The sequence below is a fragment of the Galeopterus variegatus genome, unplaced genomic scaffold, assembly GCF_000696425.1.
Source record: "Galeopterus variegatus unplaced genomic scaffold, G_variegatus-3.0.2 Scaffold1559, whole genome shotgun sequence".
NCBI lineage: Eukaryota > Metazoa > Chordata > Mammalia > Dermoptera > Cynocephalidae > Galeopterus > Galeopterus variegatus.
In genome coordinates, this window is record NW_007727670.1 from 108,471 (window position 1) to 128,130 (window position 19,660).

General features: G+C 41.3%; 1 protein-coding gene across 6 annotated transcripts in view; it reads left to right on the forward strand.

The window, feature by feature from the left end:
* The window catches only part of PROM1 (prominin 1), a 120,008-nt gene that overhangs the window by 73,341 nt on the left and 27,007 nt on the right, over positions 1 to 19,660 (forward strand). For all 6 annotated transcript variants that reach the window (XM_008577657.1, XM_008577660.1, XM_008577661.1 and 3 more), the window contains 7 exons: positions 3,433 to 3,650; positions 5,322 to 5,396; positions 7,925 to 7,988; positions 11,299 to 11,458; positions 13,981 to 14,133; positions 17,539 to 17,662; positions 19,077 to 19,180. In XM_008577657.1, the coding sequence (XP_008575879.1) occupies positions 3,433 to 3,650; positions 5,322 to 5,396; positions 7,925 to 7,988; positions 11,299 to 11,458; positions 13,981 to 14,133; positions 17,539 to 17,662; positions 19,077 to 19,180 (898 nt within the window). The remainder of the gene's footprint in view (positions 1 to 3,432; positions 3,651 to 5,321; positions 5,397 to 7,924; positions 7,989 to 11,298; positions 11,459 to 13,980; positions 14,134 to 17,538; positions 17,663 to 19,076; positions 19,181 to 19,660) is intronic.

Consider the following 19,660-nt stretch of genomic DNA (forward strand, 5'->3'; position numbering starts at 1 on the left):
AAAAAAAAAAAAAAAAAAAAAAAAAAAAAAAAAAAAAAAAAAAAAAAAAAAAAAAAAAAAGAAAATGACTAGTGTATAGAATTTTCAGTCTTTTAAGGTCTGTTGATGACTTTTTCCTTTTCCTTCCTGAAAGAACAACTCTTAGAACCAGGGAATATACACATAGCTCTTAAGTCACCACGGTTAATGGCATAAGTGAGCAGACATACTGATTTAAATAAACTGCATATTCCACTGCAATGGAAAAAGACCTCGCAGGCCCTTTCAGATGCTGAGAAAAATGTCTGTGCTAGGTACTTGATGGAGGGGACAGTTTCATCTATGTAAAACATTTGTCATTTTGCTAATATGAATTTTACTTTCATGAGCTAGTGTTCTGGAGAAAGTGGGCCAAAAAGGAGGGAATTGCGTGGAAGTGGGGGAATTATGTCCATTCCTTTGGCATTTCTTATAGTTCAACAACTCAGACGAATATATGGAAACAGGAGGATGTGCAGAACAGGCCAGCGGTTGTTAAGATGAGTCGTAACTAATTGAAAGGGTCTCTCCTTGCCTTTCTGCTTGACCCTGCAAAGGGTCCAGCCATAGTCTAAAGGTTGATCCTCTGATGTTGCTGCCTTACGTGTCTCCAGGCATCTGTTCTCTATCACCAACCATTTCCTTTCCAGGCAAGGAAACTGAGGCCCAGAGAAGGGATGTGAACTCAGAGACCCCTGTCTTCTGCCTTCCTGTCCTGGCTCTTTCTATGTAGCTCCTCTGTCCCTCCTTCCTTCCTTCCTTCCTTCCCTTCCTCCCTTCCTTTCTTCCTCCCTTCACACCCAGCCCCTGCCTGTCATTCCAGTCTCACCTCTTGTCTTACACACCCATCCATCTCTGGTGTCTCTTCCTCTTCTTATAAGGACACCAGTCCTATTGGATTTAGGGCCCCACCCTGACGACCTTATTTAATCTTAATTACCTCCCTAATGGCCCTGTTTCCAACTACAGTCACTTTGGGGGTTAGGGCTTCAATGTATGGATTTGGCAGGGACACACAATTTGGTCTACAGCAATTGGGTAGCTGGGAAGTGGTGGAGTTGGGATTAAAACACCCGTCTAGAAAGCCTGTGCTATCTGGGTCATCTAGATGGGATTTGGCACATTTGGGAGGATTAACATGTAGGATGCTGCATGTCACATGTGGGAATACAGCACGGTGTACCTTTGGAGGAAGAGTTGGGAATCTGGAGTTCAAGCACTGGTGTGGCGACGGGACGATGCCTGGCATTCTGCACCCGGGACCCTTGGTACATCACTGCATTTGGAAAATCCGTCTTCCAAAAACTCCTCCAGCTCCAAGACTATGTAAAATCTGTGCCAAAGTATATGAATGATGCATTATGGTTGGCATGTACCTTTACTTTTTGCCCAGTGCTCCTACAATTTTTAGTATTTGAATTATAGTGCCTTTTAGATATAATTTAAAAGGATTTTACTCTTCTCTTCAGTGCTTCCCATACTATTATTAAAGTTCTTTCTCTCTCTATATGTATATATATGTATTTTGGTCATCCTGAATACAGTAAAGTTTAGCCTCTGGTGTTGTCAGAGCTTCTTAAAATGTGCTTAATAAACTGTTCCATCAAATTTTTTGCTAACAATGCTTTGCAGCATTATGTGTATAGTGGTCTTTGGAGAGAGCAGATACATGTGAGTTTTGTTGTGCAAGTCATGTTTGGGCTGCAGGTCAGGACCTATGAAGGAAATGTGCTGTGGGCTGGTAAAATGTTAATTAACTAAAATTTGAGAATCTGCAATATCTTTTCCACTTACTTTAGATACATAATGTATATGATCTTGATAGGCCTGATATGACTCCCAGAGCTACAACCCAGTTAATATTTTATAGGCATAAAATGCTTTGAAGCTTTTGGGAAATATATATTTATTACTTCTGAGTCCTTCCTGGGACATGACAAAATATTACACATAACCCAGAATGTCTCTGGATGGTGCCTAAATACACACGCATTTCCTGGACCATGAATTTATTTTATCATCTGTCATTCTTTGCCGTTGTTGTTTGTTTCTTGCCTTAAAATGACTTATCTCGAAGTCAAAGTAGAAAGGACTATGAGAGGTACACCATGGAACATTAAATTGGGAGCGGTTGTGGTGGGCTGTGTGAAGTGCATTTTGGCATGCTCTTTAGCATTCTGTTGTGCGTTTCTAGTTGCAGCTGTGTTCTTTGTTGTTTTGCTATGGCAGATATTTATGAACCTCTAATGTGAACCAGGTACCACGTTTCATGCTTTGCTGATAATGCTGGGAGGTAGGTGGGAGAGACAAGGAACTGACACCCAGGAAGGTGCTCTTTGTTAGTCTTAAATATTATTATAGTCTTAAATATTGTTAAGATATGATGGGACTGACATCCAAGAGAAACGACTGTTGGAAGCAGATTATAAGATTTTCTATGCAGGTAAGGTGATAGAATTTGAGACTAAGGATTGTGCAGTTCAACACCCCGTTTCTGCTGATGCTCTGCCATCTGTTTTGTGAGCCACAGAGCAAAGACCTGCTTAGAAGAACAGTGCTCCCTAATTTAAATTTCACATCTTCTACTACTGTGCCTTTAAGCCACTGTAGAAAAGGGTTGTAATTCACTATCTTGCTAGAAAAGGGTTGTTATTCACTATCCCGCTAGTCTTGAATATGGAGCTTCCTCCTCCCCCACCCCCATCCCCAGGAAATCAGGATAGTGGGATTTTCTAGCATAAGAATATATCCTAGGCTGTGGGGCTCACAAAATAAAACAGATAGACTCACTGCCTTTGAGCAGTTTCAGTCTGATTGGTCTAATCACTATATTTCATGATGAACATGGTGGTGATTTCAGCATTTTAAGATGAGGAAATTGGCTGAGAGAGGTTCAGAAATCTACTTCAAGTCACACAGCAAATAGCGAAGCTGGGATCTGCACCTAGACCTGCCTGAGTCTAAAACCGTGCTCTTAACTGCCTCGCTGGGTTTAGTTCCAGCTCTTTGAATATTCATAGCTAGAATAGAGCTGGATGTCATCGGGTTCGATGTGGATTACAAGTGTTTGGGATTGACGTGTTTGGATTGACCTCTTTAAGATTGGGCAATGACCCCTTTGCCAGCCGCTGCTGGCCAGTTAACACTGTGCCAAGGTGTCCCCATCATGCTTCTGAGTTGGTGACCTCCCCCTGCTTCTTGTTTGAAAAAGATCCCAAGCAGGAGAGCTGAGCTGGTTGGAACAGCTGGGGGAGGAGCCCAGCCATGCCCTGTCCCCAGTGTCCCCCTCTAGACAGCCCTCCCAGCAGGTGCCTCTAAGGTCATTGACAAGTTCACCTTGAGTTCATTTAGACCACTTTTGTCGATGAGAAGGGACTTGGTGCCTCTGCTCTGAACAGGGTGGTGTTTCTACAGTAATCACCATGACCAAAGAGGCCCTGGAGAACATGAACAGCAGCCTGAATGCACTGAGCGATGGAAATGTACAACTTAACAGAAGCCTGGACAATGTTAAATATAACCTACAGAGGTCACTCAGCGACCCTGAGTGCTCCACATACCCAGTGAATGAAACCTGTAGCACCATTGGAATGTCTCTAAGCCAGCTGGGGATCAACGCGGACTTTAGCCAGGTGAGCAGGGTGAACCTGTATGCTCAGGGCTGCGTGCTGAGGGTCCCCCGGGCAGGGCCAAGTATGCATGGTACTATCAGGTCACAGAGGCCTGGGTGAGAGACCAGTAACCCCTGGGCCTCTGTCAACCTTACTGGGTCATCCCATCGCCCCAGTAGAATGGCCACACCAGGAGCAAAGGAGTAAAGAGGAGCCCCCTTGGGAGTTCTCTGCCACTTGATGACACATATAATAAATCAAGCTTTAAAAAGAAAAAAGGAAGCAGAATACATTCATGTAGACCTTTAAAAATTAAAATATATTTAAAAAAGATATGCCTAGTATGTTAACCTTATATGCTGATATAGAAGGTAATTCCCCCATTTTCTCAAACATAAGATAAAAAAAAAAAGAATTTTGGGCAACTTGAATATATAGACTTCTAGCATGTAGATAAAATGATCATGTCTATTTATGATGTTTAATTTATTAATTTAGTTATATATATACCTCACATTTTATATAAAATAATAAATGCAACTAAGCTCTAAAAAACTATTCAGTGACTCCAAAAAATATATATGAAGATACATATCTTTTGTGGGGGTAACTTTTAATTTTAATGTACTTTCAAACATGCAGAAGAGTTGCAAGATTAGTACACAGAACCGCTGTCTACATGCTTTAGCCATGTTTTCCAGGTTTCAACATTTGCCTGCTTTATCATATCATCTTATCTGTTTCTCAGTCCATTCATGTCATCATATATGCATAAAATAATATGAATTTTGTTTTTTCTTGAAGAATAAGTGGGGGATAAGTTGCAGACATCATGCCCTTTTACCCCTAAATATTTTACTGTATTTTCTAACTTCACAAAACCATTACACAGTTATCAAAGTTAGGACGTATAATAACATTGACCCAACACTGTCATCTAATCCACAGTTTCAATTCAAATGTTGTAGATTTTTCTGAAAATGCCCTTCACAACTATCTTTTCTTTTTCCCATCCAGGGTCCAGGCCAGGATCACACATTAACATTAGTTGTCGTGACTGTTTCATTCCCTTTCTCAATCTGTCTTTTTTGTATGTGTGTGACATTGACACTTTTGAACAAGCCATTTGTGTTGTAAAATGACCTCCAATTTAGGTTTGTCTGATGTTCTCTCATGATTAAATTTAAGTTACTCATATTTGCCAAGGAATGTAGAGAGATAATATTGTGTCCTTCTTGGTACATTATGTCAAGAGGCACATGATATTTTTCCCTGTGTTGGTAAAAGCCAGAACACTATAAATCCATGCATAATGCTGTAAATGAAAAATTTATTCTGGACTTCTCACCAATATAACCACTGACTGTTTACATTAAAAAGTAATTTTAAAAAGACTGTTTACAGCTTTATTCAACAATATTCGGTACTTGAGATTTAACACACATATTATATCTGTGTTAAATTTCTTTGGCTCATTTTTAGCTGATTGTAGCAGGAGACCTCCAACATCTAATAATTAGTGCCTGAGCTGAAGTGTTTTCCCCAAACAGTACTCTATTGTTCGAAAAAAATTGAGGTTGTACCCTATAATATAGACACTTTGGGACCTGGATATAAGATGACTTCTTTTTCTATAAGAAATAATTTTGGGGGTGACCACCTTGTGTTATATTTTGTTTTATACATTTTCAGCTCCCATTTGTGGATACGGAACTTGCCAATGTTAAGAACATTCTTAGAACCAATTTGGATGACCTGGTCCAAGAGGTATGTTCTTTGGAAAAAAATACAGTAGGTTATTTTATATTATTTTAAAGGGTAGACTAGTGTGTAAAAAGACAGGAAAGAGCAAAAAAGCAGTGAAATTCTGGAGAGGGGTTGCCAGGAAGGGCGATAGCTCTTATTTTCCATGTAATTTTGTTCATCAATCCAATTCAAGGAATTTTGGTAAGCACCTATTATGTGCACCATGCTAAAACCGTAAGAGATCAAGAAAAACATGACTTCTGTCTTCCTGGGGCCTGGGATTTAGTGGGTGTAATGCAGGACCCCACACTGATTCTGATACAGATTGCCTCCCCTGTGTCTCCGAGTTAGCCGTGGTGGCTTTCTTTTGCTCCCTCCTTCTTCCACACACTTGCACATGCTGTGCCCTCTGCCTGGCACTCTCTTCTTTCTCCCCCTCCTTTGCCTAGATATTTCATTTTTTTTTTTGTCTTTTGTCTTTTTTTTTTTCCGTGTCCGGCAACGGATCGCAACCCTCAGTGTTGCCCCCGTCCCGGACCAGGGACCGCCAACGGGATTGCAAACCTCGGTGCTGCTCCCGCGCCTCGCTCAGCCGGTGGGCGGGAGCCGGTCTGTATGTGGGATCCGAACCCTCGGGCGGGAGTGCTGCCGCGCTTCCCAGGCGGCGCACTATCCAGTGCGCCACCGGGCCGGCCCTAGATATTTCATTTTTTTTTTTGTCTTTTGTCTTTTTTTTTTCCGTGTCCGGCAACGGATCGCAACCCTCAGTGTTGCCCCCGTCCCGGACCAGGGACCGCCAACGGGATTGCAAACCTCGGTGCTGCTCCCGCGCCTCGCTCAGCCGGTGGGCGGGAGCCGGTCTGTATGTGGGATCCGAACCCTCGGGCGGGAGTGCTGCCGCGCTTCCCAAGCGGCGCACTATCCAGTGCGCCACCGGGCCGGCCCTAGATATTTCATTTTTTAAGCTTCAAATATCACCTTCTTAACAAGGCCTCTTCTAGGGACCTTGAGTAGGTCAAAAGCTTTTTAAATTCATTCTTACAGCATTTCAAAGGTTCTCTGTTAAGTTCTGCATTAACTGTAATGATTTAACATCTCTGTTCCTGCCACTAGACTGTAACTCTCAAAAAAGGCAGGGACAACATTGGTCTGGAATACCATGAGTTTCCCGGTAGCTTACCAGTTGTTGCTGTTTATTCAACTAATAGATATTGAATACACAATAAATATTTCTTTATGGATTATGATTCAGTAGAGTGCCCTAGGCCTATGGGAAAGGGAGAGAATAGTTTTTTTCTTGACTCTATGTCTTTTAGCATGGGTGTAAAAGAAGTTCATATATTTATTAAACACTCATCTACATATACTGACCAAGTAAGTGTCACCTTAAACAACTCATTTGAAATTCTTAGTCTTTGCACTCTGGTATCACCTTGTTTGTTAAATGAAGGAATTGAACCAGGAGATCAGTAAGGCTCGTTCCAGCAGTGAAACCCCCCATGGTGGGTGACCACTGCAAGTTCAGATGCAGATAAATATAGAAGGGTCTGGCATACAGCAAACCAACACAAGCACCAGTGTGCTGGGTAGCTTTGTCACCTTTGAAGAAACAGAAGTCATGGACATTCTTTTTGTGGCATTCGATGTAGCTGGGCTAAAGTGGAAACTGGGTGACACTGTAAATCTTATGAAGCTTGTAAGCATGGCAGTGTCCCCAAGCAGATGGCTAAATACACCAGACAGTGAAGAAAAACAAACTAAACCCGTTCCAGAGGAAAGGTTACATGTTTAGTTCAGTTCTTTGGAAATAATGACATTTCTTTCTCATTGATTTTTCTCCAAAGCCATATAATTTGGCATGATTGTTTTTGTTTTTGTTTAGACTCAATATACTTATATTTGCTGTAAGCTGTGTTTGGGACATTATTTTGTTTTTTTCTATGAGACTAATTCTCTAATTTTATTTTGTAATTACATTGGAAAGTAAGGTTCTATTTTTGGAAATTCACTTACATCTGCACATGTGTATTGTACAGATCAGGGTTTCTTAACCTCAGCACTGTTGACACTTTGGGCTGGATAACTCTGTTGTGAGGGTTGTCCTATGCACTGAAGAGTATTTATTAGCATACCTAGCCTGTATGCAGACAGCGCCAGTAACACCCCACAACTGTGATAATAATTATATCTCCAGACATTACCATATGTTCCCTGGGGGACAAAATTGCCCCCAGTTGAGAACCACTGGTATAGATATATGTATTCATAATAATTCCTAGGATCTGTGTGAGTAATTTAGTTCATTTAAAAATTCTGGGGACACTCAGTATGAAAAACTTTTAACATGATATTGATTGATAAAATTTAAAGAAAATATTCTCTAAAGGGGATTTTTTTTAGACTTTTGATGACTATATAATGATAATTTTAGCTTTAAGATAAATGTAATATTTTTATTTTACTTCTCTACTCAATACAAAGCTGAAAAATGAGTACTAGTCAACTGGTCTTCAACTGCGTATATCAATTTATTTCAAAATATCTTTTAGGGCTATAAATCCTTTAATGAAATACCTGAGAGCATAGGCAGCCAAACCGTGGACATCGTAGCAGGTGAGATTCATAGTTTGAGGTAATTTTGCATCTTTCTTTGTTACAGTCAGTATAAAGAACTGTATTGTTGAGAACTGTATTGTTCTTTTTCTCTTAAAAAATAGTCTCTCACCAAAATCTTGAAAACTAAATGAATATTGGAGCTTTTCAATTCTGTCATGTTCAGTCAGTGATGTAGAATTTTAAAAAGTAATCCTCTTATTTAGCACTTATTAGCGTCGTACATCCAGTGAGCGCCTGCATGGCTGAGGGCCACCCGGGATGAAAGTCCTCCAGCAATCACAGACCTTACAGCAGCAGTTGTTTGGAAGGTTGCATTCTGTTGGTTTTCGCTGGGAAAAAAACTGTAGATTATTATATTTTCTAAACAAACTTAAAATTGATTTTTTTTTTTAAGAATACTATATATCAGGATTTATTTTGTCTTTTAGGAAAATTTTCATCTGTCCACGGATGGTGATGTAATGCTATTTTAGTTTTCTAAGGTTGCTTACAATTTTGGAGAGATAATCAATGTTGACAGGATTCTGCTGGTCTTAAATTATTGAATCATGCTGTAGTCGGGCTGTGGTATTTGGCGTGAATGTACAGAGAGAACACAATGTAAGCAGTTCTTTGTGCAGGAATGGGGACAAACCTGGGTTATTTCTTGGAGAAGTCTCTGAAGCTATGTAAGATTATCTTCTATTTTTTTTTTTTTTCAAATCATCTTCTCAGTGCTTCTTTTTATCTGTTGACCAAGTAGTTTAAAAATACATTATGTTAGAGCTATTTGATTTTTTTTTTCCAGCCCATTAAGAGTTTGGGTAAAAAGTATTTTATTCTACTACATAGTGCTTTAGATGTGTTACAGGTTCCCTTTTGTTTGCCATGAGATTCTACTTTAAAATATTAAGACGTGAGAGACAAAGTTCACGTGTTCCTATGCTAACATCTGAAGGCTAGTGCATGCTGTATGTCTGAAAGCCACCTGCTTATTAATCTCTGTGTTTCCTTTTTTTGTTTCCCCTCTCTGGACCTCTCCTGCGCATATGTGCAGCCCTCCCTTGTAAGTGTGACAAGGCAAAGTGTGCAGCATGCATGAGCACAGCCCATTGCACATGGGGCTGTTGCCTAAACACAAGCCAGCATCCTCCTAGGGCCAGGCGAGCACCAGTCCATCAGCCTGGCATCAGGTGTTTATTTTCATGTTCTTAGTGCCCGTGTTCTGATGGTTCGGTTCTAGCCTGGATGCACTTCTGAGTGCCTGCTTTGTGCCAGGCTCTACCAAAGCTGGGGATAGGAGGTCAATAAGACATGGCTCCTGCATGTCCTTCAGCCAGGCATCTACGTAGATGCCATTTATCACAGTCTGGTAACAGGACCAGATATGTGCAAGGGAGTGCAGGTGGAGAGGGTCGTGGAAGGCTTCCCGGAAAGTGATATCTAACTGAGGCTTGAAGAAGGAATTGCTGAGAGAGGACGCCAGCCACATACAGAGTCACCAAAGCTGTGTGCAGACAAGAGAGGTTGAGAAGTAGGCAGCGACCCTAAGGAACTGTTTTAGGCAATGGGGAATCTACGTATCACATATCTCAAAACCCCAGAGGTAAAAAAGAGGCCCTGTCATCTTGGAGGTGGATTCTCAAGTATAGTGGCACACGGACCATTTGGAGGAGGTGCCGGGGAGGTGGAGTAATAGTCTCCTCCTCTGAGCCACATCCAAACACCTGATACTCTGTTCATTTTGGTATCTCCAAAGTCTAGATTTCATTATCTATGTGTAAAACACACTTCTAAAAAGGCTCCCACCATTTTTATGTAATTGCATTTTAGACCAAATCTACCTGAAGTTCACCAGGAGCTCCAGGCTCACATTTTGAGAACTGCTAATCTTGTCTCTGCTGCTGCAAAGAGCTTTATTGCTCTTTCAGCATCAATGGAGTTTTTAAACTGATTAGTATGTTCTTAGTATGTCTGTGTTGAGAATCACTGTGGATAAAGTCACCTTCAGAACTTGCATGATCATTGGTCCAGGTGACACCCAGCGCCCTGGGTAGTTTTGATCCTGGGACCTGTTGTGATGGACAGATACTTTTCAGAAAACTTTCTTTCAACTTATCTCCTCTCTGAGAAATGAAGATGTATATTAATAGAAACTGACCACTGGGAATACTCGATTTTTGCATATAGGAGAGTATTAATCCGTTTCTGTTGCTTAAATACCTGAACCTGGGTAATTTGTAAAGAAACCGTTTTTATTGCTTAGAGTTTTGGAGGCTGGAAAGTCCAAAGTCCAGGGAACACATCTAGTGATGGCCTTCTTTGGTGGTGACTTCAGCAGTGCAGGGAATTACATTGTAAGATGACAGAACAAGACAGAGAGTGCTTCTCATGTGCGCTCTCCTTTTAAAGCCCTCAGAACCATGCCCATGACCATCACTAAACTTTCAATATATTAATCCCATCACTAGGGCTTGGTCCTCACAATTTAACCACCTCTTCAAGCCCCCACCTTTCACTTACCATGATAGGATTTCCCAACTTCTTAACACTGTCATAGTGGGATTAAGTTTCCGATACATTAAACTTTGGGGGCACACAATTCAATCTATATCAAGAAGACATAGACGCACTTCTTGAATAAATCCCAACTTGTATAAGTCAGGTAAAATTTTAATAAATTTTAAAATTTGAGGGTCGATTTTTCAAAAAATGGTCCTGTAGAATTACTGTTCCTGAATGCCATTTCTTAAATGGAGGAATTATTGTCATTATTAAATTATTTTTTAAAAAATCATGTAGCAGGTGCTTCAGAATTAGATACACCCGAGTTTCAATCCCATTACCAGTGCTTTCTAAAAAAGAGACCCACGGGCAAGTAATTTAACTTCTGTGCACCTCAGGGTCACTGCTAGTACAATGAGGGATAAGAATATCTATTTCAGTAGAATAGATAAGTTAACATTTATAAAAAGTGCCTGACACTTGGTTGGCACCTCATAATTATCTGGGGCATTTTTTTTTTTTTTTTTTTTTTTTTTTAAGTGAAGTAAGTAGAAGAAAACTCTGGCTTGACTTCAGCACCATCTCATTAAAGTCAGCACTCACAGCTTGCTGTTTTGTTAATTGCTTTTTGATGGTCTTGGCTGTATTCATGCTTGTTGTAGATATTATTGTAGGCTATATTCATGCTTGTTATGGATCATATTTTAAATATATATATAAATGGGAAAAACTAAAAGTGGTTCAAGCTCTTCTGTTTGGTTCCAGAACAGTTTCTGTTTGTTCCATGTTTAAGCGTGCATAACCCAGGTATCTTTGTTTTCAGATGTCAAAATGACCTTGAATACCATTGGTTCAGATATCAACAATATAACCCAACATATTCCTATTCAGAATATGCTGCCAACTTTCACTGGTTACATTAATAACACTGAAAGTTACGTCCACTACTATTTACCCAGATTGGAAGAATATGATTCATACTGGTGAGTGCCTCGGTTGAGCTGGTAAACTAGGGGAGTGAACCATAGTAGGGAACAGGATAAAAAACTGACATTGTCACTAGGATAATCTTATGAGAGCAAATTGCACAAAGAGGCCATGACCTGATATGTGTTAAATCTAGATTATGTTCATTGAGAAAGTTGAAGTGCTTCCTTGGGCAGCATATATATTAAAATTGGGACAATGCAGAAAAGATTAGCATGGCCCCTTTGTAAGGATGACATGCAAATTCATGAAGTGTTCCAAAGAAAAAGTTGAAGACTTTAAGTTTGTGAGCCAAATATTCAATAATTTCCAATTGTGATGTCATTAGTGGTCTCCGGAATCTTAGTTATAATTATCAAGCCTGGCATGTAATGGGATTTTAAAACTTAAAAGTAATTAAAACGGACATTTGGAAAATATTCCTTTTTTATTGTTTTATAAAATAAATACACAGAGGTTGGTTCTTACTGACAGAGCAGCCTCTTAGCTGTGCCTTGAAACCAGTAAGTTGCTCTCAGAGCTTCAGTGAATGGCTGCTGTGCTCAGTGCTCATTAGCCCCATTAGAAAATGCCGTGCTGGGGTTTGGTGCTGGGGCATGATGGTGGACTTTCCAGAGTGAGCGCTGGGGAGGGAAGGACTTGGGGCTTGAGAACTTTAGGGGATCATCTGAGATAGAAGGTGCACTTTCCTCTCTGAAAGACTCAGCCCCATGACCTGTCCCTCGAACCTTTCGTACTGCCCAAGCCCGTGGAGACCCATTCTTATTCAGGTTATTTCTTATGCAAGAGCACAAGATAAATAATAAACTAATAACAGCAATGACTAGCATTTAGGGAACGGTTTGTGCCCACCAAGCACTTTACACGCAACATCTCATTTAAGACTCGCAAAAATCCCCTGGGTTGTGTTCCATTTATAACTTTGTTTTATAAGCAAGGAAACTGGGACTCAGGGACGTGAAGTGACTAAGGAAAAGCCAGCTAGAATATGGCAGACGTGGGTTTTCAAACCTCTTCTAGCTCTGCTCTTAAGCATTGCCCTGTAGTCAACAAGCTTCAAGGGGCACCTGCCTGTGTCCACCATGGGGCTAGGTATGAGGACAAACATGAGAAAGACCCTTTCTCAATGAACGTACAATCTTATTAGAGATCAGAGTTTCACAGATGAGAAAGAATAGTCCAATTATCTATCTACCTGTCTGCCACCCACTCTCCCTTCTTCCTCCCCCTTGCCCCGAGACGATAAGCTTATTTTAAAGAGAAATTTAACCAAGAAGATGATTCATTAACTGAAAAGTTTTCTGAGGCCAAGCTTCATGGCTTATTTAATTTTGTGTCCCCAATATCTGGAACAAACCTCCACAGAATGGCTGCTGGTGGCTATTATAATAATTACTGAGATTGCCCTTAATTGAATGAAAAGCTTTAGTGGTGACTTTTGTCAAGAAATACCAAGCAGAAATAAATTCTTTGTTTTTTAGTGTCTTAAATGTTGGGAAGCATTTCTACCCTTGAATGCTCCTGAGCTGCTGGGAAAGATTGTTGTACATTCTGGGAATGCCAGTAAGACCTAATTGAGGATCCATTATCCTAAAATGCCTCACTGGACCATTCCAAAATTGACATTTGCATTCTACAGTCATTTGATTTAGGATGCTCGTAAAATTCTAAATATTCCATGCATCTGCCACGTAGAGGGTTTCTGGTTCAGTAAAGAACACAATGCCCACAAATCTTCCTGCAACCACAAAATATTTTAGAGGAGATGAGAAAAAGAAGTACCACATGTTCTCACTTATTGGTGGGAGCTAAAAAAAATAAACAAATTAATTTACCCACAAACACACACACACACACACAAAAAAAACCGGGGGGTGGGGGTGGGGAAGAAGATATAACTACTATACTTTTTTTTGAAGTTGTTACAACAAGCAAACGGAAAGGACATTCTTGGGGGGGAGGGGAGAGAGGGAGGAGGGCGGGAGGTGTCGGTGAAGGGCCATAATAATCATATACATTGTATATTGACAAAATAAAAATTAAAAAAAAAAATATTTTAGAGGAAAGCTAGGGGGAAAGCCCATTATTTCTTTAGCTGTAGCCTAGTCATGATCTGTCCTCATCCCATCGTCATTACAGCATCAGGAACCTTGAAAGAACTTAAAAGTTCTTGAGGGGTCTTTTTATCGGTAGCCTTGGAAAAGCTAAGCCCTGCTTATGGGCCCCATGAAATGCCTTTGGAAGTAAAGACAAAGGAAAGAAGCAACAATGTCATGATCATCAAGAGAGTACTTCAAAGTGGAGATAAAACTAAAAGTTTCTGGTTTGGTTGGGTTGGAGGACTAGGGGTGGGAGGAGATCTTTTCGCCACAGTATCTCTCTCTGGGGAATTTATGAAGGACTCTGGTTAGATTGCCAGGAATTGCTCACCTGGTCCAGCTGTAGTCCAACTACTTCTGTGTGATGAGAATAGCACCCGTTTTATGTGTACTAACACTGTGTGTGCTTGCTTCACCAGGTGGCTGGGTTGCTTGATCATCTGCTTTGTGGGGAGCCTCATCGTGGTGTTTTATTACCTGGGCTTGCTGTGTGGCGTGTACGGTTATAACAGGCACGCCACCCCGACCACCCGAGGCTGCATTTCCAACACTGGAGGCATCTTCCTCATGGTGTGAGTGCTGGCTCCTCCTTGTCACGTGGGGGGTGGACATGCAGGAAGGACACTGGGTGCTGACTCTAGGCCGTGTACTCTGGGTTCCAGCAGAGTAAGTATCTTGGTGTGATATCCTTCCTTGGTTTGAGCACTTTTTTCAATTGTAAAGAGTACAAGAAAACTCTAAATTGATTGCACGTTGTTAGACAAGCTTAAACAAACTGTGTATGCATGGTGGTCTTCTTAACGTAGCTATCATGGAAATTATTTCCAAGTTTGCTTTCTTGATTCCCATTGTTCCCTCTATTGATTGATTGATTGATTGATTGATTCATTCATTCATTCATTCATTCACCAGATGCTGAGCCGACCTTGGGTCAGACACTTTTCTATATGATCAGTAGTATTGCTAGCTTGAAACTCTAGAAACTTGATTTAGATGCTATGCCTCTAGCATCCTTGAGATTTAGACAAGAAGCCTAAATGAGGGACGGGAGCAGGTGTACCTGAGCATCAGGGAGTGGTGAGCCTGATGCAGACTGAAGCGATGGTCCCTGCTTTGAAGACAGTCATATCCACATTCTTGTGTATGAAGAAAGCTTTTCTCTAGGGTGTGACTAGCATAGTGGGCATAGCTGGGTGTGCCTGGAGATGAAGCCAGGAATGTAAACTAGGAGGCAGGGGCAGCCAACAGCTTTGCATGCTCCAAGAGAGGAATCTGTGTGGGATCAGGGTCTATATTCTCTTTTTCAATAAGCTCATTGAGAATCAGCAGTAGGGGGTGTGGTGGGGCTCGAGGCGAATGCAGAAGATCTGAAACAACTCCTTTGGGGGACAGAGAACCAAAACCTCAGCTGTGTGCTCTCATTTATCTACCTGTGTTTCTAATATTGGGCAGGGAGGAGCTGGAGATCAGGTGGTACACATTAATTTGCTTTATTCAGTATAATAATTAATTAGACTTCCTATGAGCTATGATTCTAAGTCTTTTCCCTAAAATAATTAGGCTCCAGTACAGTACAAGCCTTTATTAACATTACTGCAGGCACAAGAGTCTTCAAAGTAACCTTAAAGCAAATGACCTGGGGTCTGCTAGAGCTGGACAGAGAAGTCCATACATGGAGAAGATTAACTTAAGAAATTACCCTTAACTGCAAGTACCTCTGGATGAGGAAGAAACACACACACACACACACACACACACACACACACACACACACACACACACACACAAGAAATTACATCAGCAAGGAAAAATGTGGTTGTCTTGTCTTTTTGTTCACAGGTACACAAATACAGGTAGAAAATTAGTTAAATGTTAAGAATTTAATAACCCTGATAATTGGCTGTTTTGACAGTGTTTTAGTAGTGAGTATATTCTGTCTTTTTAACTGCTTGAAGGGAGGAGTAAATTGCTCTGAAAAGGCACATCCTTCATACAATTCTATCCATACTTTTTATGGGGATATGACCAAAAAATGTGATATGCTTCAAAAAAAAAAAAAAAGCGACAAATTGACGCAGGCTTAGAGCTACTGTAGTTTAGATGCAATACTTCTGCAGATATTAAGGAATCTTAAAAGTGATGAAGTCAAATGGAATCTATGGCTTGGAGGCAGTAGGAAAAAGGGTGGTGACTGTCGGATGTTGTCAGGTCCATTTTGGATGGTCTGCAGAGTCTGGGTGGCTGTGATTTCTTTATTGGGGAACCCCACCCCTCAGCATGGCAGCTTTGCAGTGCTTGGCAGAAGTTCCCACCTCTTGAGACATCTGGTAAATGACTGGATGACGCTGTCCAATCAAAACCAAACAAGAATCCTTATCTCCCAAAAGGAGGATACCCGTGAAAGATCTGGAAGGAGGAAAGGCAGAGAGCCCTGGCTCTGCTCTGATCCTGTGTTGCTGAGAGTCCCTGGAGCATTTTAGAGGTTGAATAGGATACAATGGTGAATGCATTATCTGTTGCAGGGGGGTGCAGGAGGTTCCCCCAGAGATAAGGGGACCTAATAGAGGCAGCAAGAATCTTTTATATTGAAGCCCATTATAAAATTTCCCATTTTTAGCTCTTGAAAACAATGCCCAGCTCATCTAAATCTTTCAAGAAAAATGAGTAACTGGAGCAGCCACAGGGGTCACAAAGTGGGTGCATTTCTAGGACTGGTGGCAGTTTCTAAGGCTTCCCCTCCTTCTTCCCCACGACCAAACTTCCAAATGCACCTGCTTCCCGACACATCTGTCCCTTCTCCTCAGTGGCAGAGCAGGGGGATTTCTCCCCCTCAGGCCAGTGCCACCAGCTGTGTTCTCCATCCCGTTCTTCCACCATCCCAAGGATATAATAGATCACCCCTTCTCTCTCCTGTGTCTTTATTCTCCTCCTGGATTTTCCTCTCAACACTTAACCATGTTCTGTTCTCTTTCTTCTTTAAAAATAAAAACAGAAAACTTCCCAACACTACCTCTCCCTTCTAGCTCCCCTCCCCACACGTCAGACTTCTCCAAAGAGGTTCTCTGGGTTTGCTGCCTCTGTTTCCCTATCTCCCATTGATTCTCCAGTCCACTCCTGTAAGGTTTCCTCCGCTATCCCTCCATTCCTTTTAAACCAGTGGTGACCTCCACGACTTCGGTATAGGGAGACAGCTGCTCACTCCCGCCTTCTGCAAACACCCCCTTTCCCTTCAGTGACACCCACCCAAATGGCTCCTTCCTACTTCTCTTTCTCTTCACCTTTGCTGGCTCTCCCTCCACCACCTGCTCCTTACATGGTGAAGCATCCCTGGCCCAGCCTTGGGCTGCTTCTCTCTCCTGTCTAGCCCCAGGGACAAAGGATCGTTTCTAAGCTGCTGCTGGTGTATGTGTCTAACCCAGGTAGCTGAGCTCTAGACACATGTCTGACTCCTGACCAACGTCTCCACTTCAGTGTCTCGCTGGAAACATGACTGATGCCCACCCCATCTCCTCTTCCCTTCCAGAGCATCAGTGTCCCCTGTCACAACCCTTGGGCTCCTTCCTTCCCTTCCCTCTCGTATACAGCTCTTCACACACCCTGCTGCACCTGCCTCCTCTGACATCTCTCATCCACTGACTCTCTACAACCACCTGCCCCATCAGGCCACCATCCCGGGCCATGACAACAGCCTCCATGGTGGTATCTCATCTGTGTTGGCACCATTCCAGCCCATCTTTCACTCTATGCCAAGAGCATTCTTGTTCACAGAGAAATCAGTTCGTTTTCCTCCTGTGCCTTAAGCCCCTCAGTGGCTTCCCCTCCCTGGGCCCCCCAGGCTTTCTCCAGTGCACCCCCACCTGCCTTTGGTGCTGCTGTGTATGCCACTCTCTGCCATCCCTCTGCATGAGATTAGCAAGTACTAGTGGGTAATATTTAAGAATTTCTTGTAGAATTACTAACTTTGTATTTTTTTCCAGTGGGGTTGGATTAAGTTTCCTCTTTTGCTGGATATTGATGACCATCGTGGTTCTTACTTTTTTCATTGGTGCAAACGTGGAAAAATTGATCTGTGAACCTTATGCAAACAGGAGGTTATTCCAGGTAAATATGGGTTTTCTACTCATTATAGGAGGATTTGAATGGAAACTTGAATTTCCCATATGCTGTGAGTTAGTTCAAGAACAATGCAAAAACATGAGCAGTTTGGTTTTAATTCAGTAAGTTGGGATTCTCTGTATTTGTAAGTACAAAAAAAAATAATAGTATTCTTATTTTATGATTGTAAGTGAAACCAGTGCTGGGAATGAAGTCCTGCTCAACAATGTGGATTGTAATAGTTTAGGAGAATAAAATTCTCCTCTGCAGTAGTTTTCAAATGTGACTGAGAATACTAGAAGAGAAATTCCCACATTCCTCCTGCACACCCCAGGAGGTTTTTTACATTTTCAAGAGTTTCCCAGGTGACAAAGATATGCACACAGATGGCTTAGGGCCCTAAATGTGAAGTGAAAGAGACTGATGACGTCCACACCTCGTGGCAAGGGTTGTCCCTGGGGAGCAGCTGGCGGGCAGTCAGGAACTGAATTCAGGCCCCACTTTCTCCCTCTAAGACCTTGGCGGGGCCAGTCAGCCATTTAGCTTTCTCTGATGGGGAAGTTTTGGTCTAACTTTGACTTTCTGATGTTTTTCTCCAGATTCTGATTTTTAAAATATATTTTGATTTCCCTCTTCTATTGTATCTATTTTCCACCTCAAATCTGTGTTATGAAATCATGTGAATGACTGCTAAGGTAACCTGTTGTTGTCATGGTATTTTAGTTATTCATTTGGTTGAAGGAAATTAAATTGAGAGCATTGGTGGGTCAGATTATGTCCATTTGGCCTCTTGATAAAAAAATCATAAGACATCAAACCAGGCTTAAAAAGTAAGTCTTAAAAAGTAGGGTATGTTTCAAAACCATTTTACAACTTCTCAAACACATACACAGTCGTGCACTAATTGGCCCATCTTAAAAATATACGGTGAAAAAAAAATAAACAAAATAAATAAAACTTAAAAATAAGACAATAAAAAACCAAAAATAAATAAAAATGAAATAAAACAATAAAATATATTATGGTGGAGAGTCAGAGAGTGTGTGAATTTTAATTCATTCTGCCTGTCGAGAAGTAGTGAAGAGCTGGGTCTGCTGCTCCGTGGCCTGATGTTAGCTATTCTGAATCTGTTCAGAATATTCTGCTCTCATTTCTAATGTGTTTGTTTTACTAAAACAAAGTGTCCTCAAAAAAATAAGTAAAAGTAATTTTAATAATTCTGATTGATGCTACCCAATGATCAATTGATTTATTCCAATCACACTATTATTTTCTAGTTTTAAGTTGGAAATCAATGAGGAAAATCATGATATGAAAAAAATCTCAAAAATACATTGAACAGAATATTCATTTTGTTATATGTATGTATGTTAGCATTTAACTGCCTTTCTTTAAAAAAATGCTTTTTTATTTGTTGTAGGTTTTGGATACACCCCATTTACTAAATGAGGATTGGAAATACTATCTCTCTGGCATGATTCTTAATAAATCAGATATTAAGCTCACTTTTGAACAAGTTTACAGGTATCAATAATTGCATTATGGATTTTACTATTTAAAATGTTCTTTTTCCAGAATGAGAATTTTGCTTTCAGAGTGTTTTTTAACCTTAAAGACAAGACTTGCCAGTTTCAGAGTTAAGCTTTCCTTTAGTCTTAGCAAAGAGATAGTAGAAACGAGACCAAAAAGGTAATCCTTTTCCTGAAAGTCTTTTAGACCTTGGAATAGTCATGTCTCAAGGTCCCTCCCTCCAGCAGTCCTTGGGACTCATTGGGTCAGGTGACCCTAAGATGTATTAACAGGACCCTGTGAGAAGTCTTGTTTAAGAACCACCTTGCATGGGGCCTGCCCGGTGGCGCACTGCTATAGTGCCCCGCTTGGGAAGCGCGGCGGCGCTCCCGCCCGAGGGTTCGGATCCCACATACAGACTGGTTCCCGCTCACTGGCTGAGCGAGGTGCGGGAGCAACACCAAGGGTTGCGATCCCGTTGCCGGTCCCCGGTCC